This window comes from Rhinolophus ferrumequinum, chromosome 12 (genome assembly GCF_004115265.2).
Source record: "Rhinolophus ferrumequinum isolate MPI-CBG mRhiFer1 chromosome 12, mRhiFer1_v1.p, whole genome shotgun sequence".
NCBI classification, from domain to species: Eukaryota; Metazoa; Chordata; class Mammalia; order Chiroptera; family Rhinolophidae; genus Rhinolophus; species Rhinolophus ferrumequinum.
In genome coordinates this window covers 54,517,751-54,545,203 of record NC_046295.1, presented here as the reverse complement: position 1 = coordinate 54,545,203, position 27,453 = coordinate 54,517,751, and the positions used below count along the sequence as shown (strand labels likewise).

Below are 27,453 nucleotides of genomic sequence, written 5' to 3'. Positions count from 1 at the left end.
GTATTTCACTGAATGCTGGGCACCATCTACTGAGAGAGGTGCCATTATGTTATCATCTACTACGTAAGAAAAAAAGGCAGACAAACTCTGATTATGAGTTGCATCCTAGTTTCAAAGATGTGAAAATGTTAAAAACTGTGTTTTGAAATCAATTAGATGTAACACATGACCGGCCCCACACAAGACTAGACCCTTAATGTACATTCACTGGTTTAATTCTTACAGCAACCTCATGACTAGATATTCTTGTCCTCTTTGTACAGATAAGAAACAGGGTTCCAGAGAAGTTAAGTCATTTTTGCAAGGTCACACAGCCAGCAAGAGGTAAAGCTGAGATTACAACCCTACTCTAGTTAGATTCTACCACTTTTTACTGATCCAGCCCCACAAAGAAAAGGCTCCTGAGTTCTGGCCCTTGGGAAAAAGAAAATGTTCATACTGCAGAGTACATGTACGCCAGTTCAGAAATGCCCCAGTGGACGGGTCATTAAGGGCCCAGTGCTAAGACTAATGGAGGAGGTCTGGAGGAGGGCTGGGAGATAATGGACAGGAAGGAGATTTGAGAGCTTATTGGCTGGGTCATTAGCCTCGTCGTGGTATGACCATTACCAGGAGTGGGCTGGCCTGTGGCCGACCCTGGAGAGACTTCAGAGACCTGCCCCACACGGGTTATCCTAGAACCTTGCCCAGACTAGCCCATTCATTTATTCCTTAAAGTTACTTTTCAGTTTAATTTTTGGAATGGGACGTTTGTTCATACACTGATCACTTTCTGAACGTGAAACACGGCTCAGTGCTAGGGATATAGAGCAGAGCGAAACAGACACGGGCACCGTCCTTGTGGGCTTACAGACTGAAGGAGAGATGGGCAGAAATCCTAGAGTCCCACAAAACCTGAGGCAGGTGTCTGAAGGAGAAGACGGCATGACAGCGTGCAGAGTAAGATGCCTCGTCCAGGGTCACTGGAGAAGGCTGTTCTAAGGGAAGGACTTCTGAGCTGAGATCTGAAAGGTGAGTAGGGAATAGCTAGGTGAGAGTGGGGAAGGAGAGCATGCTTTACAAGAGAAACAGCCTATTCAAAGGCCCTGAGTCTGGAGGAAATGCGCATTTGAAGAATTAAAAGAAACAGGAAGCTGGAGAGGTGGAAGGGGCCAGAGTCTTTGCACCTGGAGCAATGGCCAGGGAGCAGCTTGGTCAGAATTGCATCCTTTGAAAAGATCTGGGGCAAGATGGTTGGTGGTGAGACTAGGTAAGCGTCTGGATGAGGGCGGATGGTAGCAGTGGGAATGGAGACCAGTGGATGTTTTGAGATGTTTAGGAGGTGGGGTAAGATTAGGATGGATTGGGGGTGGGTACAAGGAGAGGGAGGCCTCGTGGGCGCCCCCTGGCATGTGGCTTGCCTGGCAGTGCCGTGCAGAAAGAGGGATGCTGGGGGCAGACAAACTAGTGGGAAAGAAAGGCTTTTGTTCCGTTGCTACCTCCGCCCTTGTCTTGTTTTGGTCCATTTTTTCCCCAGCAGCGCTTAGTTATCCTGGTTCCTCTAGCATTGGGGTTTCGCTATTTGATGTGGAAAAAACGAGCAGGGCGAAAGATTTTAGGGTGTTGGTAAGACTGAGGTGATGGACCATGGAGCTGGTAGGAGGAAAGAGTGAAGAGAGAAGGGGGCAGACGGGTGGGGAGAAGGTAGAGAGAGCCAGTGATGGAAGTTCTTATGGTGAAGACCTGCAGAAGGGGAGGGCTGGCCCGCTGGCCCAGGTGACCGGAACAAGAACGGAGCGTCACGCATGTGGATGGCGCGGGGTCCAGATACCATCCCTGGAGGTGGCCTTTCAGAAAAGCTGGAACCAAGTTTGGCAGTGGAGTTGAGGCGTCACTGAATGGGTTATGATGTCTTAGGGAGGGGCCACTGGTCCAGGACTTGCTCCTTGGACCTGAACCTGTTTTTATTGATCCATCGGGGGTGGTGACAAAGGGCTGGTCACAGCTGGCAGGAAGCTGGAGGTGAGGAGGGTACGATCAGCAACCGGGTGCTAGAATGAGTGACTTTAGAAGCAGGTGGAACCTTTTCACCTGATGACGAGGTGCAGGGTACAGCCACGAGAAGGGATGGCCAAGGACAAGGAAAGGAGGCTATTTGAAGATGAGGTGGTCCTTGCACAGAGGGAAAATGAGGTTGGAAAGGCCGTGGGACTTGTCTGAGGTCACACAGCTAGGAAGTGGCTCTCCTGACATGGTTTTCTGTGCTGTGAGTTCCAGATTTCAGAGGCTGGTTCCTTTCCTGAATCTGCTTTGGAGATGAGACCCTGATGCTGCTAAGTCCACAGCCTGGGCTGGGAGTCAGCAGGTCTGGGAGGGGAGTCATGACCAGCTGGAGGATGGACCAGAATGCCTGTGGGAAGACTTACTGGAAGAGGGAGCCACTTAGCTGAGCCTTGTGGGAGCTGGACATCCAGAGCGGTGGGAAGGAGTTATTGGCAAAGGAACAGCACGCACAAGGGGCCAAAGACGGGAAGCCTATGAGCCTCTTTGGGACGCAGCACACACAGTTGGGTTTGGCTCAGTCTAAAGGGAATCGTATCAAGTACTGGCTAGATACCCGTGGTAGGGAGGTGGGAGCAGCCTGCCCTGGCAGGAGGAGTATTTTATCACTGACATTGTTTAGAGTTGCAGGCCCATCATCACAATAAAAAGTCAGACTTTTAGTTGATTTTATTATTTTTAAGGTCTCTAAAGAAAATGCACCCCCTTATTTTCTGCAACCAGGCTGACTGATCACCTCCCTACTGCTCTTGTCAGCCCCCACTTGCCCTTCCTAGCAGGGGTGGGAGGGGGAGAACAGAGAGGTAGAGACAGGAGCAGGATTTCAGGCCTGTGCCTCAGAAAACCCAGGACCCATATCCACAGCTGCCTGCCACCATGCCAAACATGGGCTGGCACACCCTAGGGACCACTGGGCTGCAGGGACTCCAAGTCCTGAAGTGTCCCTGGCTGTCCTTAGCAGTCAGAGGCAGAATCCTTGGGCACCCAGATCTTTCTCTGCTAAACTGAACCTGCCAGATTGTAAGGACAGTAGTAATGCCCCTGAGGAATTATTTCCCAGCCCACAGATGTTTACGGGACCTCATGGGCACTCAGACATCATTCCAAGTCCTGGATTGGATTAGACCCATTGCACAGATAAGGAAACTGAGGCTTTAGAGTGAAGCAGAGTAACTGCACATCCCCCATCACGATAGCACTTACAACTGCTGCTGGGATGCATATCTCCCTGCCACCCACAGCCACCCTCAGAGCCAGCGGGTGATCTCAGAGAGGAGGCAGCCCCAGAGCGCTGAGAAGTGCAGGGACCTGTCTAGGTGCAGGAAGGGGCTGAACGGTGACCAGGACAGGGAGGCAGCAAGTTTTAGCATCAAGAACTAGAGATGCATTTTCTCTGAGATCTGCCACTGACCAGCCATGTGACATGAGACAAGTCGTATCCCGTCCCAGGTCCTGTTTCCTTACCTGCAAAGTGAGGGGGTTAGACTGGATGATCTCTACCATCCCTTGCAGCCTGAAAATCCTCTCTCAGAGTCTCCCCATCTTCTATTCTGGTGGCTTCCAAAGTGAGTTATGCAAGACACTCATTGAGGTGCTGGAAAAATATTATCTAAACAGAAAAATAATTAAAAAATGTTTGGGTGCCAGTGCTCGAACCTCCGGTCTTTTCTATATTGCTGCCACTGCTGACACACCGCTGCATTTGTGATCAAACGTTGTTTGAGTGGGGTGTGATTTCTCCATGTTCTGCCCATTCCAAGGCAGAGACCACATAGCTACCTCTGGGTCCACAGCACGGGAGTCTGTCTCCAGCTGGGACTTGGACAATGTGGGCGGAGTGGATGTGCGCCTGTTTATCCTCCATCGCAGGCGCTGCTGGTGCTCCGCTGGCCTTTTGAGTAGCAAAGATTTGAGGTCTGTTTTCTCTCCTGATCCCCAGGAGCCCCATCTTTCCCAGCCTAAACCACACTCTGGAGAAATGCCTCCCACCTTTCAAAGATCTGAGCCCCAGGAGGGCCCAGGTAAGGGGAGTGACCCCTGGGCCTCACACTTGGAAGGCCTTTCTTCCCCAGCCATCCTTGGAATTTGTCCCTCTGAGAATGGCAACACAGATAAGGAACAAAATATTTGGTACCGTATCCAGGCACAGGATCAAAGGAAACTTTGTTCTATGTCTTGGAGGACTTTCCTGGGCTGGGGGGCCGGAAACCTGGATCCCATTCTTGGGCCTGTCCTGTGTGGGTGGCCTTGGGTATGCTGACTCAGTTTCCCCTCCTGTACCCAATGAACTCTCGGGGTCTGGCCAGTGCTACTATTCTGAGATGTGAAGTGTGGTATCTTTTGGGGTTCTCCTGAGTGGTTCTCAGGCTTCATTTAGAGGGTTTGAGGATGGTCTGCACTCCAAACTTGGTGTCAGATGGAGACAGTTTGGAGCATTATGGGGAGGAGATGGAAAACTGAGTCATGCAAGAAATTCCCCAAGCTGGAGTGGAGCCGTTCCAGGGGCACATCGTCAGCGGCCTCTGATCTCTGAGGGGCTGTTGTGGGGTAACAGATATGGTTGGTGGGACTCCAGGGAGGGAGACGTGGCAGTGGGGAAATCGCAGATTTCTGCTCAGTTGGAAGAGGAAATTAGGCTCTTCTGCCCCCGGAAGGGGCGAGCTTACCATCACGAACAGTACAAGCCGAGACCCTCTGACTTTTCAGATGGAACTGTGTGGAAAGGAGGGCAGAGAGCTGGGCTGGATGCCCATCTGGGTTCCCAAGCCTGGGCAGTCCTGGAGTGCTGTGTCTGTTGCTTGCCTCTACAGTAATAAGATCATTTGGGGGCAGGAGTTAGTGGGTCTGGCTAAGAATTAGATTAAGTAAGAATTAGAGCTTTAGATTCTAAATCAGCACGGATGTGGCAGGGGAAGGGTACAAGGCTTTCTCTGTTTCTATCCAGTTAAGGGGCTTTTGGTGCCTGCCAGCAAGAATGGCCCCCCCACCCCCACCCCGAGTCTTTAGATCTTTAGGTATTGCCACTTTGAGTAGAAAGAAAGGAACACGGACACTTTGTGCTTCTGGTTTAACCTGTAAGCTCTGTTCAAAGTTCTTATTCATTTTTGCTAAATGTTCATTTAAATCCATTAATACAGGTAAATAGCTTAGAAAAGGGGCTACTCACAGTGAGTGATCAATAGAAGTTACCATTTTACTTATTTTGAATTTATCTTGCATTTGTCATATGCCAGGCAGTGTTCTAAGTGCTTGTGAGATATGGACTCATTTACTATTACCATCCCATTTTACAGATGAGAAAACCTGAGACCTAGAGAGGTTGACTAAATTGTCCAAGATCTTCCGGCTGGTGTGTGGTGGGGCTAATGTTTGAGCCCAGCAGCCAGGCTGTAAGCATGTCTATAACCACTGCCATGCTGCCTCTCGATGTGGTCATATCATGTAATAAAGAAACAAAGCACCTCTGCCTCCATTCTCCCTTCAGAGCCTAAAGCTTCAGGAGGATGACAGGCAGGGATGCACAGTCCCATTTTATGGATGACACACTGGGGCGCAGAGAGGGACAATGATTTGAGCAGGGTCACTGTGAGGACAGAGCCAGGAGTGCAGTTTCCAGGCTCTCGGCCTCACGTGGAAAGGTGCTGCCTCGTGTAGTAAATGGCCATCAACTGTGATTGGATGGCCATCAGCTATGGCTAGTTGGCCATCAGCTGTAACCAGTGAGCCACTGGCCACAAATATAACTTCTGTGGCTACGCTAGCAGCAAATGGGGGCTAGCAAGGGCGGGTTGCGGATTGCAGAGAGGCAGATGCTGCCAGCGAGAGTATAGTGGTGCGACTCCCCTACCTATGGCTCCGTGGTGTTCCTTTTTGGCCTCACCTTATCCTGCGTTCTTATGTGGGGAGCGGGAGCAGAGACCCCGCCTGACACCCTGCATGACAGTCACACAGCAAATGAAGGCAGAGCAGATCCCTGGTCTCAGAATATCTGTGCACCTTCTGTCTACAGAGCAGGGCTCCCAGCTGAAGCCCAGTGGGTTCACATGCTTGTTATGGAGGCACTGCTTCCTCAAAGGGCCCTTCTTTCGCAAGGGGGAGCTGGAACCAGCTCCACAGAGGGACAGCAAGCCAGAGGGAAGTCGATGGGAAGAGCCACCCCTCTGCCTGGGAGTAGGTCATTGAGGCGGTCCTGAAGGCCCTCCAGGGGTCGTGAGGATTCTCAGCCCACAGGGCCCCTTCCGCCAGAGGCCTAGGCAGAGAAGGCTCCGACTAGCCAGGAGTGAAAGGGTGAGCATTTGGGGGGCACCGACCTTCCCCTCCACCCTCTATCCTAGGGGTCCTGGAACCAATTCCCCATGGACACCAAGGGACTACTGAAGTTTTGGGGGAGCCTAAAGTTATATGTGGATTTTCAACTGCGCAGGTAGCGGTGCCCCTAGACCCCCCATTGTTAAAGGGTCAACTGTGCAGTTAGTTCGGTGGCAGGAGGTACATTCACACTGTTGTGCAACCATCACCACCATGATTTTTAAATTTTGATTTCACAGTAGCCAACTCTATTCTGTAATGGTTTTGCTTACATGTATTGATGAAGAGTGTGTGTTCAATGCTAAAACATCATGCTTGACAAAAAGCACCTGACGTAGGAGCTTCCCCGTGCCATGCACTGCTTTACGGCATCTTAAATGAATAAATTCACCGAATCCTCACAACGCCCCTCTAAGTTAGGTTCTGTTATTGACCCCAGTTTACAGATGAGGGGACTGAGGCACAAAGAGGTTTAGTATCTTTCCCCAAATCCCTCGCTGACTCTCCTGAGCTCACTAGTTGCTCCCATTTTTTGAGGACTCACTGTGTGCCCGGGCTGAATGCTCTCTGTTCAGCCTTTGCCCCGTCTCACAACAACCCAGCCAGAGAAGGTGCCCATGTGGTACTGAGACTTAAGAGAAGGTGTGGGGACAGAGCCCCAAAAAGCAGTTTCCAGGCTCTCGGCCTCACATAGAAAGGTGCTGGCTCAGGTAGTAAATGGCCATCGACTGGGATCAAATGGCCATCAGCTGTGGCTAGTTGGCCGTCAGCTGTACCCAGTGAGCCATTGGGCACTAATATAACTGCCGTGGCTGGGCTAGCGGAAAATGGGGGCTAGCAAGAAGATGGTGGCTGAGCCTGCAAGTGGCGCAGTGAGGATTGAGAATTGTGTGGCTCCTGGTTCCTGTGTCTCCGACCCAGCCACCAGCGAGAGTGTAGTGGTGTGACTCCCCTACCTATGGCTCCGTGGGTGTTCCTTTTTGGCCTCACCGTGTCCTGCGTTCTTATGTGGGGAGCGGGAGCTGAGACACCCCTGGCCGCCCCGCACGACACATGGCGCAGCGAGCAGGGTACGGTGCCGGCCAAAGCTCTCCGAAGGGCAGTGGAGCAGTTTGTGCCTATGAACACTTATTTGCAGGAAGAGCAGGAGGAGCAGCTGCCTGAGAGCTGGACCCCCGTGGAGGGGTGGGAAGATGTGGACGGTTCCCCAACCAGCAGAGGCCGGAGAAAGCGAAGGTCCTTGCGGCCCTGTGGACTGGAAAGTGCTTGCTGAGGCAGCCCGGATGCAGGACTTGTAGTCCCAGGAGGAAAGGCTTGCTGAGTCCTCCGTGGGAGCTGAGGGTGAGGTCAAGGTCATCCCTCACCCCCAGGACAGCCCTGGCGAATGACTATGGACTATGGGGAATTGCCTTCCATCCCTAATTTAATGGACCACTTGACTGTTTGGGAACATACCACCATGTAATGGAACTGGCGGATGTTTGCTTTTGTGTCTTGACCGGCCGCCATCGAGAATATGTAAGCACCTTGACTGTGAGCCGCTGTTGTTCCAGCACGGTACCCTGAGAGGCCCAGAGAGAGTGGCAGTGCCCTGAGAGCCCTGGCTGTGTCCAGGAAGTCTGGCTGTGCCCAGAGAGAGTGGCAGTGCCCTGAGAGGCCCTCGCTGTGCCCAGGGAGACTAATGGTACCCTAAGAAGTCCAGGAAGTCTGGCTGTGTCCAGAAGTACTGGTGGTGCCCTGAGAAACCCTGGCTGTGACCAGAGAGCTTGGCTGTGTCCAGGAAATAGCATTCACCTCCAGGCTCCTCGCACAGGGCCCCTCGCGGAAGACGCTTGTCGCGTAGATTGTGAGGCGAGAGCCTGTAGGGGTGGAGTGTGGGGACAGAGCCCCAAAAAGCAGTTTCCAGGCTCTCGGCCTCACATAGAAAGGTGCTGGCTCAGGTAGTAAATGGCCATCGACTGTGATCAAATGGCCATCAGCTGTGGCTAGTTGGCTGTCAGCTGTAACCAGTGAGCCATTGGGCACTAATATAACTGCCGTGGCTAGGCTAGCAGAAAATGGGGGCTAGCAAGAAGATGGGGCTGAGCCTGCAAGCGGCGCAGTGAGGGTTGAGAATTGTGTGGCTCCTGTTTCCTGTCAAGGTCATCCCTCACCCCCAGGACAGCCCTGGCGAATGACTATGGACTATGGGGAATTGCCTTCCGTCCCTAATTTAATGGACCACTTGACTGTTTGGGAACATACCACCATGTAGAGGAACTGGCAGATGTTTGCTTTTGTGTCTTGACTAGCCGCCATCGAGAATATGTAAGCACCTTGACTGTGAGCTGCTGTTGTTCCAGCACGGTACCCTGAGAGCCCTGGCTGTGTCCAGAGAGAGTGGCAGTGCCCTGAGAGGCCCTCGCTGCGCCCGGGGAGACTAATGGTACCCTAAGAAGTCCAGCTGTGTCCAGAAGTACTGGTGGTGCCCTGAGAAACCCTGGCTGTGACCAGAGAGCTTGGCTGTGTCCAGGAAATAGCATTCACCTCCAGGTTCCTCGCACAGGGCCCCTCGCGGAAGACGCTTGTCGCGTAGATTGTGAGGCGAGACCCTGTAGGGGTGGAGTGTGGGGACAGAGCCCCAAAAAGCAGTTTCCAGGCTCTCGGCCTCACATAGAAAGGTGCTGGCTCAGGTAGTAAATGGCCATCGACTGGGATCAAATGGCCATCAGCTGTGGCTAGTTGGCTGTCAGCTGTAACCAGTGAGCCATTGGTTATAACTGCTGTGATTACGCTAGCAGAAAATGGGGGCTAGCAAGAAGATGGGGCTGAGCCTGCAAGCGGCGCAGTGAGGGTTGAGAACTGTGTTGCTCCTGATTCCTGTGTCTCCAACCCAGCCGCCAGCGAGAGTATAGTGGTGTGACTCCCCTACCTATGGCTCCGTGGGTGTTCCTTTTTGGCCTCACCATATCCTACGTTCTTATGTGGGGAGCGGGAGCTGAGACATCCCAGGCCGCCCCGCATGACACATGGTGCTATGAGCAGGATCCCCCGCATGACAGAAGGTGACTCTGGGTTTGCAGCTGGGTCCCTGACTCTGAAGCCCATCTCTTGATCACCTGCCCTGTAACCTGCTATTCAGATGGTGAGGCTATCATGGGAACACCTGCCCTGTTCTTGAGGGCTGAGCCCACATTTATATATGAAGAAGAATATTTGAGAGAGAGAAAGGCAAGGATCATAGCCCCAAGTAGGCCAAGGTAGGAAGCGGTTGGGAGCCTTCGGAGGACAGGTTCCTGCTGCCTCCTAGTTCTGTAACCTCAGAAAAGTGACTCCACTGCTCTGAGCTGGGCACAGCTTGCTGCGTCCATGAAATGGGGCTAATTCTCCCCGCCTCCAAGGTGGATGTGAGGAGTAAATTGAACAGTGGACAGGAAGGACTCTATATGATAGAGCGGTGGTTCTCAAAGAGTGGTCCCTGGACCAGCTGCGTCATCGTCACCTGGGAACTTGCTAGAAATGCAGATTCTCAGGCTCTACCCTAGACTTGCTGAATCAGAAACTCTACGGGGGGGGGGCAGCAATCTGGGTGTTCATCAGCCTTCGGGGTGACTGATGCACTCTCAAGTTAGAGACCCACTGTTGGAAAGCTTCATGCAAAACGTGAAGGCGATACTTTCACCAGTCCTAGCAGAGTCAGTCTTGGGGAGGAAGTGCCTCTTCAGCCTGGGGCACCCTGCATCCTCAGCTGGGCCTCCCACCCTCCCTGGCCTGCAGGCAGGTCTGAACAAATGGTTTGGGCGGAGCTCAAGAGAGCCGGAAATGGGGAGAAGGTGGCCTCACCATCCTCTCCTGGCAGCTGTTGAAGACGCTGCTTGGGGAATTGATTAACGCTGGGCAGTGACATTTATCTCTCTGTTAATAAGCAGGTGAGGGAGAAGCAGGAAGGAATTTCCCATCACTCTCCTGCGTGTGCAGCTGAGCTAAGAAACGCACTCTTGGGCTGCCCAGGCCTGTGCAGGAGCCGGCAGGCCTCAGTCATAGCTGGGGACTGTACCGAATGGAATGGGTTGAAGGATGAGAGGGCATTATATTCTGATTTAACAACCCCAGCTGCTGGGATGTGGCCTCCCTCCTCACTGCACTTGTCCTTTCAAAGAGCTGCACTCTGCTGAGGCAGATCAGGCCTGACTCCTGGTCAGCAAATCCACCAGCTCTGTATGTTCCTTTTTGATCAATCACACTCTTTTCCTCCTGAGTCGAGACAAGGAAGGCCTCAGAATCTTCCTCCCCTCCTCCCCGTGCTCTGCAGCCACTCCTGCCCTTTGGAACTGGGCATGAAACGAAACCCACTTAGCTCTTCCTGAAACACAAGTGCACAGTTGAAGAAACAAAATACTTTCCCAAGGCAAACATTCAGACTACCTAATTACAGGGGCTACATCCACTTCAGCTCTGGCCAGGTCACGCCTCCTCCTCCCGGCCACTACAAACTGTGCCGCCTCCTGTGGTCTCAAGTGGCAGCTCCATAGCCGGCACTCAGCGCCCTTCCCGGGCCACCTCTCCAGCCGCGGCTCTCATCATTCCCTTCGTTTGCACAGACCCCAGCCAAACCAGGCCCTTTCGGTTTCCTGGATGTGCCTTTTGCTTTCCCAGCCCATACTGCATGCCCCTCTCTTCGCCTTAGTGCTCTTCCCTGCGCCAAGATACTGCCTGGGTGACTGAGCCAGGTGTCATGGAGCATGGTGCCTTTTACCTGGAGAGCCTTCCCTTCACTCTGCTGAGCTCGCTCTACTGGGCCTTTAAGGCTTAGCTCAAAAGTCTGCCCTGCAGCCCTCCCCGACTACCCAGATTTCCATCTCCCTGCTGCAGCCTGTTTGGCCTATTAGCCCTGAACTGTGTTTGCTGGTTACATGTCTACCTTTCCCATCAATCTCAGCTCCCGCGGGGCAGAGCCCCCTGTCAGGGTTATCACTGGCTGTCCCCTATGACATTCAGCACAGGCCAGGCTCGGGAGGGCCCTGATGATGCTGGTTGGACTCACTCTGGCCCCAGGTCCCTTGCAACAGGGCTGGGTGATAGCTGATTTGTGAGTCCGAGCCAGGGACCTACTGACAACAGAATGCAGGCTTGGCCAGATGCCCATCCCGGGATGGGGGCTACAGTTTCTGTCCCGCCTCTGGTTTGCTGTGGGACCCTGAGCAAGGCACTCTCCCTCTCTGGGCCTCAGTGTCCCTCTCTGTCCACAGACAGATCCAGAATCTCTGCCGGGAATGGACAGTGAGCAGGAAGTGGAGCCTCCAGGTCTTTGGTCTCCTGGAGGCGTCTTCAGAAAGTCCTAGGTGAACTTTATCTATCGAAACTCCCAGATAAGAGGATTGTGGGGCAATAAATCTGCACGGAGTTTTGGTCAGGACCTGATGTAGGGGACGAAACAGGAAGAAGCCCTGCTCTGTGTCTCCAGAAGGTCAGGGCAGCAGGGCACCAGCCCTTTGAGCACTGGAGCAGCCGCCAGGCAGATGGCTCCACTGGCCTCGCGGGTCCCGGGGCCTGGTGTGTGTGGGCTGCGGAGCCCTCAGCAGGTCCTCCTAACAGGTGGCTAGGGCAGAGGCGTTACCGTTCTATGGGTGGAGAGTCAAGACCCAAGAGGGGAAAAGATTTGTCCAAAGTCATGGAACAAATGGGCATCAGAACTAGGACACTCCAACCTGACCAGCACGCCTGCTATGGAAGGATCGGCCCAGCGCTCAGCTCCTAGTGTCCAGAAGGGGTCAGAAAAGTTGGTTGTGCTAGCGAAAGCTCAATCCAGAAGCCAGATCGGTCTCCCCCTGGGTGCCTGCCGATGGGATCTGGCCTTTGGGTGGGCAAAGCAGAAGTGGAGGACCATCTGGGGTTGACAGTTCGATGGATAGATGGATGGGTGGGTGGATGGATGGATGGATGAAAGAAGGAAGAAACATAGGGAGCAGAATAGGAGGAATAGAAGGGAGCCTCCCTCCATCAGTTGAGCTCCTGTTTATAGCAGGCATATGCAAGGTATGTTACATGTTATCTCACTTAATCCTTGGCAAGACCCTGTGAGGTAGATGTTAGCGTACCTTTTATAGATGAGGACGCTGAGGCCCAGAGACAGGTGGGGGCCCGGGATTTGACATGGTACCTCCTCTCCCCCTGCCCTGGGCTACCTCATAGGACAAAAAGACTGTTCAGGCCGGGGAGCTGGGCTAGCTCCCTGGAGGGGGGTCTGTGTGAACTGGGCTCAGGAAGGTGGAGTGAAAGGAAGGGCGTCCTAGGAGCCCAGCTAAGTGCCAACCATGGATTCATCTGGGCTGACTTAGATTGAGGCAGAGAGAAGGGGCATGAGAAAAGATAAGGTGTCTGGAAAACACACTGCTTTGAGGGGAGAACATAAACTAGCTTGACTCAAGGGACAGATCTATGGAGATGAGGAAAAGACAGTCGGGGGAATTCTCGGGGCCTCAACCCAACTCCAGCGGATGGCTTTATCCTGACGACAGAGGTGACCCGGGGCCCGATCTTAAGGGAAATGACAAGGTCAAGGTGGGAACAGGATAGGAGCCTGGGCTGGGAAGGGGGAACAGCAGAGGCACTGAGAGAAAAGGCAACCCAAGCCTTACACAGCTTGAGGAAGAGGAGAGAACAGGGGAGGGAGAGAGGGGGTGTGTGCCGTGGGCCACTCAGGAGGTGCCCTGCCCGCCTCAGGGCCCAGCTACGGACCAGGCTCTGGAGAGTGTCAGCTGTCAGGAGCAGGCTCCCTCAGGCCTAATCTCATCAGGAGGAAAGAGGCATTTTGTTGGCCGTCTCTCTGACTCAATCTGTGTTTCCTGTGGGCCTGTGGCGAGGCATCTGTGCTGGACCAGGGAACCGGAGAGCTGGAGCAGGGGAGATACGAGCGGAGGCGGGGGGTACTGGGCCAGAGAGAACCTGGAGACAGGACTGTTATTCCTTGGTGGCTGCAGGGTGTCTCTGCCTCCACTGCTGATAGGGGGATGGGGGACATTCAAGGTGGAGTTGCGCCAATGCCCCCCGCCCCCCACCCCAGGAGCGCCAGTCCCCTGAACACAAGGCTGCTGGCTTCCACTCAGGAGCCCTGCTGGAAAGATGCACAAATACACGCTCTTTGGGTTCTTCTGGACCAGCCAGGATTATTAGCTTTTCTCTGTGCTTGTCTGTTCCCTCCATCAACGTTGTGAGCCCCAAGGGTCAGGACTTGGTTCCTGGAGGGCCGCTTTGCACTTTCTGGTTTGGGATTTTTACTCAGCTCTCCCAACTGTTGGGCCCTCAGCACGTACCCGTCATGTACTAAATCAAATCTTAGTGTCCTGTAAATATTGGGACCACAACAGTCTTAACAGCAAACAGTTGTTGAAAGCTAAGTATTCACCCAGTGTTGCTCCATGTGCTGTGGGGATTCTCTCATTTAATTGGCAGGGCAGCCCTGTGAGAGAGTGTGGACCAGGGACTGAACAGCTTGGCTTCAAATTCCAGCTCAGCCCCCTGCCCATTAGCTGTGTGATTTTGGACAAGTTACTTAACTTCTCTGTGCCCCAGTTTCCTCATCTGTAAAAATGGGGTGATAATACTATTTATGGGATTGCTGTGAGGGTTGAGTCAGTACATGGAACATTCTTCACACATAGTAAACAATGTATACATTATTTGTTTGTTGCAATGCCTGATTTTCCTGGTGATGAAATAGACATATTAAATAACTTGCTCCTAGTCACACAGGTGTGATGGACATCTTCTATAATCATACTGTTTCATTGGATACCCAGTAGCCACATGTGGCTCCTGAGTACTTGAAATGTTGTCAGTGCAACTGAGGAGCTGAATTTTACATTTTATTTCATTTTAGCTTTAATTTAGAAGCCGTGTGTGACTAGAAGCTCCCACGGTAGACACAGCTGCTGCCTGGGTCCCACACGCAATGATCAGATTTAAATGATTCCAATGTGCATTCAAAGTTGCAAACCACTGCCCTATGCTTTAGCATCCCATCAAGATCATGGCATCTCATCTTTTCCTGCTCTTGGCCATTTCCCCGAGAAGTGTAAACAAGTGGAGAGCAGTGGCTGAATTATTCATCTTTGGCTGCCCTACCCCTGCCCCCATCACAGGGCCTGGCACAGAATTAGCACTAAGCTAACAGTGGATAAAGTTTGGTGATTGAGTTAAATCGTATTCACCTCTCTTTACAAACCTTCATGAATTTTTCTCCTTTGAAATGCTCTATTCTCTGGTTCAGGACGTTGGGCTCTTTAAGAAGTCAGTTCTAGAGCCTTCTCTCTCATAGGCAAGTTGTCAGAGTCAGGGTTACTAGTGACTTAAAATAGAATCATTGCATGTAAATCAGAGAAAAGTTTTCTGGAGACCTCTGTGGTAGGTGGTAGGGTATGCAACCTGTCCCTGTTTGGTTGAGACTGTCCCAAATTTGGCCCTGAAAGTCCTGTGTCCTTGAATACCCTCCCCCATCCCAGGCAAACCAGGCAAGTGGGTCACCAAACTTCCATGGAGAGCAACAAGGCCTCCACTTACTTTGAAAGAAGGAAGAAGACTAAGCCTGTGGGGTGAGACCCCAAAGTACCAGGTCCCTGGGTCCCACCGTGTCACCTCAGACCATGTAGCTGGCCCGTGGAAGGCAAAAATAAAGACACCTTGTGCCAAGAAGTGACAGCTAAACCAGGGCCTGACCTCCGATGAACAGAAACGACTATGGATTAAGGTCTCACTAGAGAGAAGCAGCTGAGACCTATGGTTTCTTCTCTCTGCCTGGTGAGAAAGGAAGGCTTCGTGGGAATGCACTGGTTAAGAAGAGACCTCGTTGATCGAAGGGGAGCCTGGACTTTCACTGGGCCTTGGCTTCCTGGTCCAGATATCCCACCCCCTACCCGGTGGACTAGAGGCCCTGATAAGGATTCAGGATAAATTAGGAAGGAGCTTTCCCAGTCAAGTTTGGGGCCAAGGCCAGGGTTAGGATAAACTCTATGATGGATAATAGTCGGTCAAGGATTGGAGTCAAGGTGAGGGACCTGCCCATAATTAGGTGTTTATTGTGTTAGTCATTGGTCTTTGCAGCTCACCTTCAAATAGAGTGTTCTTTACTCTTACAGTAATATTTTTTTATTTTTTTAAACTAGGACACTTGTGGTTCTAATCTCCCTCTGTTAACTGCGGCTGACTTAAGTGTGGTGGTTCGACCCTCTCACGAGACACGTGTGGGGCTAGTTCACTGACCACACGGTCAGGTTTTAAGAGAAAAAAGTAAATAAAACTCCAGTATTAGATGTGGAACCACAAACTTACAAAGGGACAATGGTAACCGGCTGCGCCAGACTCCTATGTATCCCGGACGTTTCAAGACCAAATCAGGTAATTTCATTCTTTCCCTGAGGCCAGAAACAGTACAATTAATGAATAATCTATTATGCTGGTTTGTACCACACCCAGTTTGGGTTCTGTTTCTAACACCCTGCAGCTAACCCTTGTCCTGCAGTGATTGAGGGCTGGGAAGACAGGCCTCTGGGGACAGGCAGGAAAGCCTCTGTGTCTCTCTCACTTGTCGGAGACGAGCATGTGGCAGGAAAAGGAGCCCCTGGACAGGACTTGGCTTCTGCTTCCCATCTTCACTGTTCCTACTCATTTGATCTTGGTCAAGTTGCTTCCTCTACACCAAATAGGGACAACAATCCCCAGGAGAGTTCTACGGGATGGGACAGGCAGCGAGCCATTCCACTGTCAGGCATTAAGAAATCAACTCAATGGGATGTTAAACCCAGAGATGACTAAATCCTGTGGGGAGAGCGGGGAATTCACAGCTCACAGAGCTAATCCCTTGGCATCAGGGCTGCTAAACATGCATAAGACAGTGGGAGCAGAATCGATGCCACCCCTGCTTTGCGCCATGCCTGAGAAGGCCTGCTGTGGCTTTGATGTGGCCCCAGCTGGATGGGACTGGGCAGGATAGGACAGGTGGCATGGGATAATCCTGGCCCAGCCCGTGGGTGCGGCCTCGCGGTGCTGAGGGCCCGCTATGGTCCGCATTTCCAGGCAAGTGTCTGCTTGTAGGGAAAATAAAACTGTTCTCTGAATTGCCGGGTCCTTGAACTCATGCATGCCCTGATATAGACATGCATGCATGTGCACGTACATGCACAGATGCAATTAAACACCCGGATGCACACATGCGTGCACACCGCAGAAGTGAGTACATGGTACATGTGGTCTTCCTGTGAATGCAGTGCTCATGCACAGACTTGCACACACAATTGTACAAACTTCCGCTGCATCTATATATGTATATATATATACACACACTCCCAATATCACGGGCAAAGGAAGAGGTGGCCCGCCTGGCTTGGTGCTGCCCCATCCCCCACTTCTGTAAGTTTCCCTCCATGGCAGTAGGTCTGGAAGAACCTTGGCAGTGAAGATAAGGTAGATAAGGTGCTGGGAGGGGTGAGGTAGGCTGGGGAGAAGAGGTTGGGGCAGTCGGGCAGAAGGTCATGATGTTCGCGCTGCTCCAAGGCCAGCTGGCTGCATCAGGGAAGGCCAGCCGCCCCCTCTCTGGAGGGTGTCCACTCAGCGTTCTGAGCCTTGTTTTCCTTTTCTATAAAGTGGAGGTGATAACGGTCGTGGGCTGAGGTGGGATCCAGGGTGGAGCGGGAGTGAAAGAGCTTCTGTCATCATCGTCATGATTTGCAGTAACCTGGAGCTGGAGGCTCGGGAAACAGAACTAGGCTCAGCTTCCAATTCTACCACTTGCAGCGGTGTGACCTTAAGTGGGTTACTTCACTTCTCTGCCTCAACCTCTGCATCTGTAATGGGGAACAAACAACACCTACCTGTTCAGTTCATACAGGGGAAGCACTTGGAATGGTACCTGGCATGTAGCAAGCATCCAAAAACGGAGTTGTTATTGCCAGGCTGTGAGCTCCAGGAGAATCATTACCCAGGCCTCTTGCAGCCCCCTGACCCGGATCCTGGGCAGAGAGCTGCCCCTCAGGTGTGGGGCCGAGCCCCCGGCTGTGAGCTCTGGGAGTAGCCAGAGAGCCCAGGACTGTTGATCGTCAGCTCATGTCGATTTCAGCAGCCATGACCTGCCCCCACACCCCACAGCCCATCACGGGCACTCGAGCATGAAGGCTGGTTGGTCCCCTCTTCTCCATCCCCTCTGCCCTATTTCAGCCCACGTGACCATCACCTCTCGTCTGTTCCCCCCTTTCTTCCTCTCAGTAGCCAGAGGACGCCACCTAAAAATGAAAACGGTCCCCTCCCTCCCCTGCTCTAATCCCTGCAGCAGCTCCCCATTGCCCTCAGAGTCCAGGCTCTTTAACGTGGCTCCTGAGGTGAGCTGAGTCCTGCGCCTTGCCCACCTCTTCCCTGCAGGCTTCTGGGCTCTGGCCACACCAAGCATAGGCAGCTGTTTGCCGAGTACCATTGGTGGGGCCTGCGTGGGGCAGTGTGTTAGTCAGGACAGGTAGGCTATGCGCCGTGACAAATAACCCCACTACCTCAGTGGTTACTCTGCACAGTTTGTTTCTTTGTCACACTATACGGCCTACATGAATAGGCTGGGGGAGGTGCTCTGTTCCATACAGTCCCTTGGGGACCAAGGATGATGGAAGCTGCACCATCTAGAGTACCTGGCCTTCTCATCTCTTCCACCGAGGACGAGAATTCTAGAGGGTCGCAAACAGGTCTTACATGCTTCAGCCTAGAAGTGGCACATGTCACTACTGCCCGTGATCCATTGGCTAGAACTAATACCATGACTACCATGACTGCCAAACTGCAAGGAGGCTGGCATGTGAGGGGAGCGATGCAATGTCTGGTCACTATTGCCTTTTGCCACAGACAAGTGCCCCTGTAACTCCACCTTGCAGCTGCTAGAAGTAAGGCAGGGGTGGGGGACCTGGAGCTGCACCTGCTAATGTCCCCCTACTTTCCCATCCGAGGCCCAAGGCAGCCCCTCCGCTGCCACCTAATTGCCAAAGCCTTAGGAAGGTCTTTGTTCTGAGAGGGCCCCCAGCCACCATTTCTCTCAGGACCCAGTGCAAAGAAAAGCTGTGTTGCTCCTTAGCAGGTTGTGGCTTTTCTCTGACACTGACTAAATTTTTTTCTGATTGTTTCCCTTATTGAATTGACCACTAGGAAGCCACCTCCTCTGTGTTTAGAACCTGGCAGCACACATGTGGTAGCTTAACTTCCCCCCACATTTCAGGTGATCTTGTCTTTTTCTTGTATTTGTTCTCTCACCCCATTTTATCGCCATGGCTTTTCCATTTCCTTCTCTCTTGTGTTCTCTCTATTTCTGTAAGTCTTCTTACGTCCTTTCTGGGATCAGGTGGGCATTAATTAGCCAGTCCCAGCATTCTGTGCTGCTTCCTGTAGCTCTGGCAAATGTAGTCAGGGTTTTGGTCAAAGCTCCCAAAAAGAGTGGAAATGTCTGAGTTGCACGGGACAGACCTGCCCCCACGAGGCCAATGGGCTTCGTCTAAGGGCTTGGCTCATGGGTCAGGCCGTTGAGCACCGTGACTTCCTGAGGTCAACATCCTAATCTTGTGCATTTGGACTGAGCACAGAGAAGAGCCTCAGGCCGTCACCCAGGCTGGGCAAGCATCTTCTTTGTCTGGCCCGTGTGGGTGTCCAGCCAAACATGCCTTCCCCTGGGAAGTTCCTGGGGCCTGTGGTGGGTGCTGTGCTGGGCACTCCTGTAGCAGAGCCCCAGGCTTTTTTTGGGGGGAGGACCCTGCAAGCTGGTAGAGAAGATGAGACCTGGTATCAAACTCCGAATTAGGGCAGACATTGTCAGGGACCTCAGGACAGGGAGGAGAGACAGCTGGTGCTTGGGAGCTGGGGAAGGGGAGGGCTTGCAATTGTGGAGATGGGTACAGGCAGCAGGGGGCTAGGAAGGGAAACCAAGCGAGGCAAAGGCAGGGCAAAGGCCCCAGAAGACTGGGAATGCAGGAGCAGACACGAGGGAAGCTGGGTAGTGTTCTTTATCTGGAAGGTACTCTTAGAAGAACAGCAAGAAAAAGTGTATCTTGGAATATGGGGTGGGACCCAATCAGAGGGCCTTGAATGCCAGGCTGAATTTGGCCTTGAACCTGTAGGGCAGCGATGAATGGGAAGCAACAAAGGGTAATAGTAGATGGGGGTTGGGGTGGTGAGGACAACCAGGCTTGGTGTCCAGAGGATCCCTCTGGCCGACATGAGGGGCATGGATGGGAGGGCCCAGTGGGACCAGCGAGACTCAGGGCAGGGGCTTTGGCCTGGGCAGCAGTGAGGTTGAGAGGAGACCACGTGGTATCATGCATTTGGCCACCGAAGAGGCCTAGACGCTGTTATAGGCCGTTCATAACCTGGTCCTGCTCTCTCCTCCAGCTTGTATTCTCTTCACTTACATTGCCCAATTTATATGTTTATATGTATATATATATGTGTGTGTATATATATATATATATATATATATGTTTTTTTCCTTTTGACATCTCCTTGTTAATCTTGCTAAATTACATGTAGTTGCTCAAACATTCCAAGTTTCTTTCTATCTCAGGGACTTTGATCAGGGTGTTCCATCTGCCTGGGATACCTCCCCCCAAGTTCTCCCTTTTCCTACCAACATGGCCAACTCCTACTCATCCTTCAAATCACAACTTACTTGTCACTTCCTCTGGGAAGCCCTCCTTGACTGCCACGTGCAAACCTCCATTATTACCTATAGTACCCTGGGTCCCAGGGGCCCAGACTCCCCTAGTGGCCCGACTCACAGGACTCTTCACTCCTGTAAGGCTGGTCTCAGGCTTACTCTCTCCAAAAACTCAGTGTCTGGCACAGGGCCTAATCACATGGTGCTCAGTAAATATTCAGTGAATAAATATAAGGCTAGGGCAGCTCAGGATGCCTGGATGGGAATAGTGGTCATAGTTATTGTTGCTCAAGGGATCTAAATGTATCATCTAATTTAATCCTCATGACAAGTCTATGAGAAGGATACTTTCATTGTCCCCATTTCACAGATGAGAAAATGGAGGCTTCAGAGGTTAAGTCACTTGCCTGCCCAGCTGGCAAGAGGCAAAGCTGGAAGTGGAGAACAGGCAGGTTGGCTCCAGAGGACACAGCATTACTCACTTGGCTGGACTGGGAGGGGGCAGGGTGGCTGGGCTGTCTGGTGGAATGGTGGAATGTGGTGAGGTCTCTCTATGGTTTTTGTGTTCACACTTGAAGGGATGAAAAGCAAACAGGTCAGCACTGATTATATCATCTCACCACACCTCCCCAGGTCCGTAGAAGTTGCCACAATGATAGCCTGTTGGTTGCCCCTCCTAGCACATCACTGTCCTGCTCATGCCCTCTTCTGTATTCTCAAGGTGAGATCCCCATGTGTGCCTCTGTCGGGGAGGTGAGTCTCACACCCCTTTTGTCCCATCTGTCTCCTGCAGATGTCATGGCACCCCCAGTATCGGAGCTCCAAGTTCCGCCATGTCTTTGGCAAACCAGCCAGCAAGGAGCACTGCTACGACTCAGTACCCATCACCCAGAGCGTCCACGACAATCACTTCTGCGCTGTGAACCCCCACTTCATTGCAGTCGTGACTGAGTGTGCTGGTGGGGGGGCTTTCCTTGTCATCCCCCTGCACCAGGTAAGGATGCCTGATGAGCCCCGGGCCCAAACAGCTCTCTGGACGAAGCTCAGGATAGAGGGAAAGTAGAGAGAGCCTGGGTTTCTGGTACCTTCCATGGGTTAAAGTCCTAGACCTTCAGACCTTAGTCCAGCTGTGTGACCTTGAGTAAGTCATTTCACCTCTGTGAGCCTGGATTTCTTCATTGGGAAAAATATACCTCTCCTGGGATTTCAGCAGTTGCCTCGCTATCTCTGGGACTTTCCTTCCACCTCACTGCAAAATAATACACTCCTAAGTAAAATATAATAATATTACTCAGAGTAAATATAGTAATATTTACTCTGAACCCATTGCTGGGCTCAGAAGACATTGGGGAAATTTCCAAAGCCTCCTCCCTTCCCCCAGAAAGGAAACAAACCTTAAGCCAAAATCAAAGTAGGAGAGGAAAGCAGTAAGTGAACAGGAAGAACAAGCTTGTCCTGTGGGCAGATGTTGACAGTGTAAGCTGAACCATATGCATTTGCTGATATTTAACAGTTTCAACCCCTAAAATGGCAGTTTTATATAGATTAACCTCATAGCGGATCTTTTCAGGAACCTGACTCTCTGCCTTAAGGTAGACCCTCCGAAGGGTCTAGAGAGATCCTGGGTTTGTAATGCCTCCGGTTCGCAGCAGAAGCAGAGACAAAGTCTCTCCAGAGGAAAGCATTCCCAATGTGACAGGAGCCCTACAGATTAAGGTCAGGGGAATTCATAATCTGAAATTACCAGCATGGAAGCCACCATGAGTAAGACACAACAGACTTAGACCCCTCCCTGCCCCACCAAGGACTTTAAAAGTTAAAATCATAAATACAAATTGGAATCTCATATACCAGGTTTTCTGATCCCGTTGGAATTGACTTAGAAATCAATAACGAAACATACGTTTTAAATTCCTATTTATTTGGAAATTTAAAGACACGTTTCTAAATAACTTCCAGGTCAAAGAAGAGATAAAAATGGAAATTGAAAACTACTTAAAACTGAGTGATAATGAAATACATCACAAAACTTACGGGATGCAGTGAAAGCGGTGCTTCAAGGGAAAGGTGTAGCACTAATGCTTATATTAGAAAGGAAGAAAGGCTGAGTATTAATGACTAAATATTCAACCTGAGAAGTTAGAAAAAGAACAGCAGAGTAAACCAAAGGAAGTCTGAGAAAGGAGATAATAAAAAGCAGAAATCAGTGAAGGAGAATACAAACAGACATTAAAGAGGGTCAAAGAAGCCAAAAGTTGGTTCCTAGAAGAGACTGATAGACAAACCTTTAGACAGGTGTCAAGAATAAAAGAGAAAAGATGCAAGTAACATTGGGAACAAAAAAAACCACACCAATATAATACCAGAGCTTCAAAACGTGACACTAATATGAGCAGTTTTATGATAATATATTTGAAAACGTTAACAACATGGTCACATCCCTATAAAAATATATAACTTGTCAGTACGGATTCAAATAGAAAGTCTGAATGTCCTGTAACTATTTTTTAAATTGTGCAATAAAAATCTCTTAAAGAAAACAGCAGAAGGAAAAGGTAAGCCAGGGTGAGAAAGGATATTTGCACAATAAACATGACAAAGAGCTCACTTCCTGAATGTATTAAATGGACAAGGACAAAACAAAACAAAACATTAACCCTGAACTCATAGCAGACAAAATCCAAATGGTTACTAAACATTTGAAAAAGTTCTCAACCTCATTAGTAAGCCACAGTGAGATAGATACCACTACAACCACCAGACTGGCAGAAGAGTAAACTAACAATAGTAAGTGATGGCAAGGCTGTGTGACAGTGTAAACTCTCCAGTGGCAGGAAACTGGCACACATGTTTTGGAACAAAGTGTGACAGCTTCTATTAAAGAGAGAGATACACATACCCTATGATCCAGAGATTCTACTCCTAGGTATATACCATGCAGAAACGGGTCCTTGTGTGCACAGAACACAAACATGAGAATGTGCAGAGGAACGTTGTTTGTATTATCACAAAATGGCAAAAACCAAAATGTCCAAGAATTGAATCAATTATGGTATATCCATAGTGTGGAATATACACAATCATGAAAAGTTGCAAAGTATAGACACCACAACATGGATGAATCTTAAAGACAAGATTGAGGGAAAGAAACCAGATAAATTCCATATTGTCTCATTCTATTTACCTAAAGTTAAAAACAGACTAAACTGTAGTTTAAGGGATGCATAAGTAAGTAGATAGGAGGATCAGAGAAGAACCTCCCTGGGGAGGCAACTTTTGAGCAGAGAGCCCCTTGAAGCTCTAGAGGCAAAGTGTTCAGGCCAAATGAATAGCAAGTGCAAAGGTCCTGAGGTGGGAACCGGTTTGGTGTGTTTGGCAAACAAGCTGGTACGTCGTCACAGGGCCAAGAGCAGTGGGAGGTGATTGGAGAGGGGAACAGCATTGGGGCTGTGAGGACCCTGTAGGCCAGGGCAGAAGTCTTGCTCTTTTCTGAGTCCAGTGGGAAAGCCACTAGAGGCTTGCAACTCTGGCTCTGTGCAGCCTTGCAGCCTGGTCTTGGGTAAAATGTACAATTCCCTTTGGGCTTTTTGAAATAGTATCATAAATTGCTTGAGGACACATGTAAATTGCTTCGGTCACAGACTCCTAGGAGTCCAGGCACAACAGGAGCTAGAAGCCATTAGTCAAAGCTCATACTTGAGTGTCACAATGCAGATTCTGATTCAGTCCGTCTGAAGTGGGGCCGGAGAGTCTGCATTTCAACAAATTGCAGAGTTGCCAGCTAAAATATCAGATGCCCAGTTAAAATTTGAATCTCAGATACACAACAAATAACTTTTTTTTTGCTTATTATTTTTTTTTTAATTAAACTTTTTTGTTTGGAGATTATTGTAGATTGACATGCAAATGTAAGAAATAACAGAGAGATTCTGTGTACCCTTCACCCCGTTGCCCTCAATAGTAGCATCTTACGAGACCAGAGTACGATTTCCAAAACCAGGATCTTGACCTTAGTACAGTCAAGATACAGAACGTTGGCAGCATCGCAAAGGTCTCCCATGGTGCCCTTTTATAGCCACGCCCACTTCCCCATATGCGCTGTCGTCTTAACCCTTGACAACCACTAATCTGTTCTCCATTTCTATACTTGTGCCATTTGAAGAATGTCATATGAATGGAACCATATACTGTGTAACCTTTTGGGCTTGACTTTTTTCACTCAGCATAAAAGATCCATCTGAGTTGCTCCATGTATCAGTAGCTCGTTCTTTTTTATTGCTGAGTAGTATTCCATGGTAGGAATGCACCACCGTTTGTTTAACCCTTCACCTGTTGAAGGCCATTTGGATTGTTTCCAGTTTGGGACTGTTTTGAATAAACCTACTATAAACATTTGCGTACAGGTTTTTTGTGTGAACATAAGTAAGTCTCCATTTCTGGGGGATAAATGCCCAGAAGTGCCATCACTGGGTTGTAAAACATGTTTAGTTTTATAAGAAACTGCCAAGCTATTTTCACAAAGAATTTCTTAGTGTAAGTAAAATAGTGCATGAGACATACTAATGCTAAAAATGAAATTTGTTGTTTCTCTGAAATTCAGATATCCCTGGGCATCCGATATTTTTATTTGCTGGTTCTGGCATCCCTGCTCCCAGGTGGTACTGATGCTGCTGGTCTGCAAGCTGCATTTCAGTAACTAGACTCTAATCCAGTTCTTTTTTATAATTGTGAAAAAATTTCAAACGCGAAAGTAAATAAAAACTATATAATGACCTCTTCTATACCCAGGTTCTAGAATTTTCAAGACCTTGCCACTCTTGCTTCATCCATCCCCCCACTCCCCGCCCCGAACCGTTTTAAAGCAAATCCTGGACGTTTTGTCATTTTACCCCATACACTTGATTCTAAAATATATGCAATTCTAAAAAAATTATAACATTTTCTGAAGTAATCACACTGCCGAAATCACAGCATCAACAATAGCTCCTGTGTCACCTGACTCCCACTTCATGGGAAAACGTCCCTGATTGCCTCCTAAATGCCGCATTGCGTTTGGTTTGCTTGCATCAGGGTCCAGACAGGCCACACATTGCATTTGGTTGACATTTTCTTAAGTAACCACATCTAGAGTGATGGAGCAGGAACAAGAGGCCCAGAGAGGGAACAGACACACGTGCTGGTCCCATCACGCAGCACTTACCCTGGGCACACAGGCCTTCGGTGTAGTAACCAGGGACAGTGCTTATGCTGATGCCTTCATTAGCCCATTTTGTAGGGAGTATTGCCCCGTGGCACAGATGAGGTTGCTGAGGCTCGGGAGATGGCTTCCCAGAGGACCTTGAGCAGTGAAGGTGATGACCTGAACAGGGCCCAGCCCAGGGTGTGGCCTGGGGCCTCACTTTCATTTAACTGGCCTGCAGCTCCTAGGGTTTGGCTCAGTGTACATCGGCTCCTTGTCTGGAGATTATGTCCCATCCAGATACAGAGATGTGTTGGTAAAGAGTGCTGTGCGAAGGAAGGAAGGGGCAGCTAGTTAATTATTTAATGGAAATACGTACAGGAGCGTTGGGGTTGGAAGGTGCCTGGCCTTACCGCAATGTCCCGGAAGTTACTCTCAGAAGGGCCAGGCTGCCCCAGGTGGTGTCAGGTATCCCAAAGGGAGTGACTTTGCAGTCAGGGCCCTTCCTTTTTTGCAGGTGGTAACCCAGGGTGAGCCCGTCGGAGGGTGGCACCTGCAGCCTTGGCAACGGAGGACTGTGTTCAGGGAATAAGTCACAGCAGGAAGTTCTGGGGACAGGCCTGCCCTGAGCCTGGGTACATGCCAGATTGGGCTCCTGACCCTGGGGCCCAGCCTGCAGCAGATCCACTCCTTGAAAGGCAGAAGGGTGGACTTTGCTGTGAGGTGTGGAGGGTGGGGAGGAATGAAGGCAAGGGTAGGTAGAGCCCTGGGGTGGGCCCTGGAACATTCCTGGGAGTGGGCCAGGCCAGAGTGGGGCCGTGGGCCTGAGGGGTCCGATGGACACCATGGCCTTCGGGTGCCTGGGAGAAGGGGGAAGGGGACATTTCACTGTTGTGCTCTTACAAGCCAGACGGACCTTTCTCAAGCCTGTGTCTGACCATGTCACTTCCCTGCTCAGATGCCTCCCAGAACCCTCCAGTGTCTGCACAGAAATTCCTGCCTTCCTCATCAGAGCCCTCCATTGCCTGTCCCAGCTGACATTTTGAATCTCAGAGCCTTCCATAACACATACCTGCTCCCTCCACACTCAGATTCCCCTTCGAGAAATGCAGGGTGTAGTCTACTTTGGTTTCTGTTTTTTGTTTTATTTCATTTTAAGTCTCTTTCAGTTTTAGGGGTCTGTTCAGCCTGTAAAAGAACTTACTCAAGGAATGGGTCCTCTGCCTTCACATTTCCCAGGAGCTGGCCTGGGAAGGGGGGGTTGGGGGAGACGGTGTCTGTGGGGTCCCAGAGGATAGAGCTAGAACTAGAATCAGAAAGTGGGGGGGAGTGGGAGGGGCCATAGGGAGGCCACACTGGGCTCAAAGTGAGAAGCATTTTCTCACAGTAAATACGGTCTGAAAGTGGAATAAACCACTTGGGAAAGAAGTGAGCTCTCCATCTCTGGAGGTGACCAAGTGAGGTTACCAGATAACCTCTGTGGTTCACCACTTCCAGCCCTGCTTATGGGATTCTCCATAAACTGTCCTCATGTTTGTGTACTCATAAGGAGAGGGCTGATGAATGCTGCTCTGCCCTAAATCCTTATGGGAACATGATTTGCATTTTAGCAGCAGGTGTGTTCCCAGGATTAGGGGACACTCCTATCATCTTTCCCTCTGCTCAACTCTCTCTTCTGGGCAGCCCTCGGGCCCCAAGTCTCACTTTCCGTAATCAGGGCATGATCCATCTGTCCATACGTCCATCTGTCCGTAGGGTCCAGCCATAAGCCCTGTGCATGGTTACTGTCTTCATGCCCACAGCCTCCCCACTCTTGTTTGGCCTCCTGTTCCATTCCATTTCTCAGTCTGCCTTCCCTGAGGTCTGTTTAAGGATCCTTCCCACTTAAAACCTACCTATGGCTCTGCCATTCTGACATGAAACGCCTGGCCTCCACCCTAGCCTGGTTAAAGTCTCTCTCTGTAAGGCCCAATTCAAAGGCCTCCTCCTCCTCCAAGAAGCCTTCTCTGATTAATCCCCTGGCCCTTTCCCCTGCTTCTCTCTCCAAGCCCGGAGTATACTACATCATGCCTCCTCCAGGCAGCTCCTGGAGGGCAGGAACTGTGAGTTACTCATCTTCTGCCACCACGTGCATGCCGTGTGACGCCTGGCACATAGTGGGTTCCCAATGAAAGGCCTGCGTGATGCTCATGATAACTGCGGCATGAGGCTAGCCGGAGGCAGACCAGGCAATGAGAGGAAACATTCCCAGTTCTCGTGACTCAGCGATGGACTG

At 50.7% G+C, this 27,453-nt stretch overlaps 1 protein-coding gene across 3 annotated transcripts in view; it reads left to right on the top strand.

Moving 5' to 3' along the window:
• CORO2A (coronin 2A) overlaps nt 1-27,453 on the top strand; it is a 51,465-nt gene that overhangs the window by 6,902 nt on the left and 17,110 nt on the right. Inside the window, exons 2-3 of one of the 3 annotated variants that reach the window (XM_033123606.1) lie at nt 15,489-15,720; nt 20,793-20,993. In XM_033123606.1, coding sequence (XP_032979497.1) covers nt 15,664-15,720; nt 20,793-20,993 — 258 coding nt within the window. In that variant the 5' untranslated portion in view covers nt 15,489-15,663. Of the gene's footprint in view, nt 1-3,931; nt 3,955-15,488; nt 15,721-20,792; nt 20,994-27,453 lie in introns of those variants that run through there. The other 2 variants (XM_033123609.1, XM_033123607.1) reach the window with 2 other exon arrangements.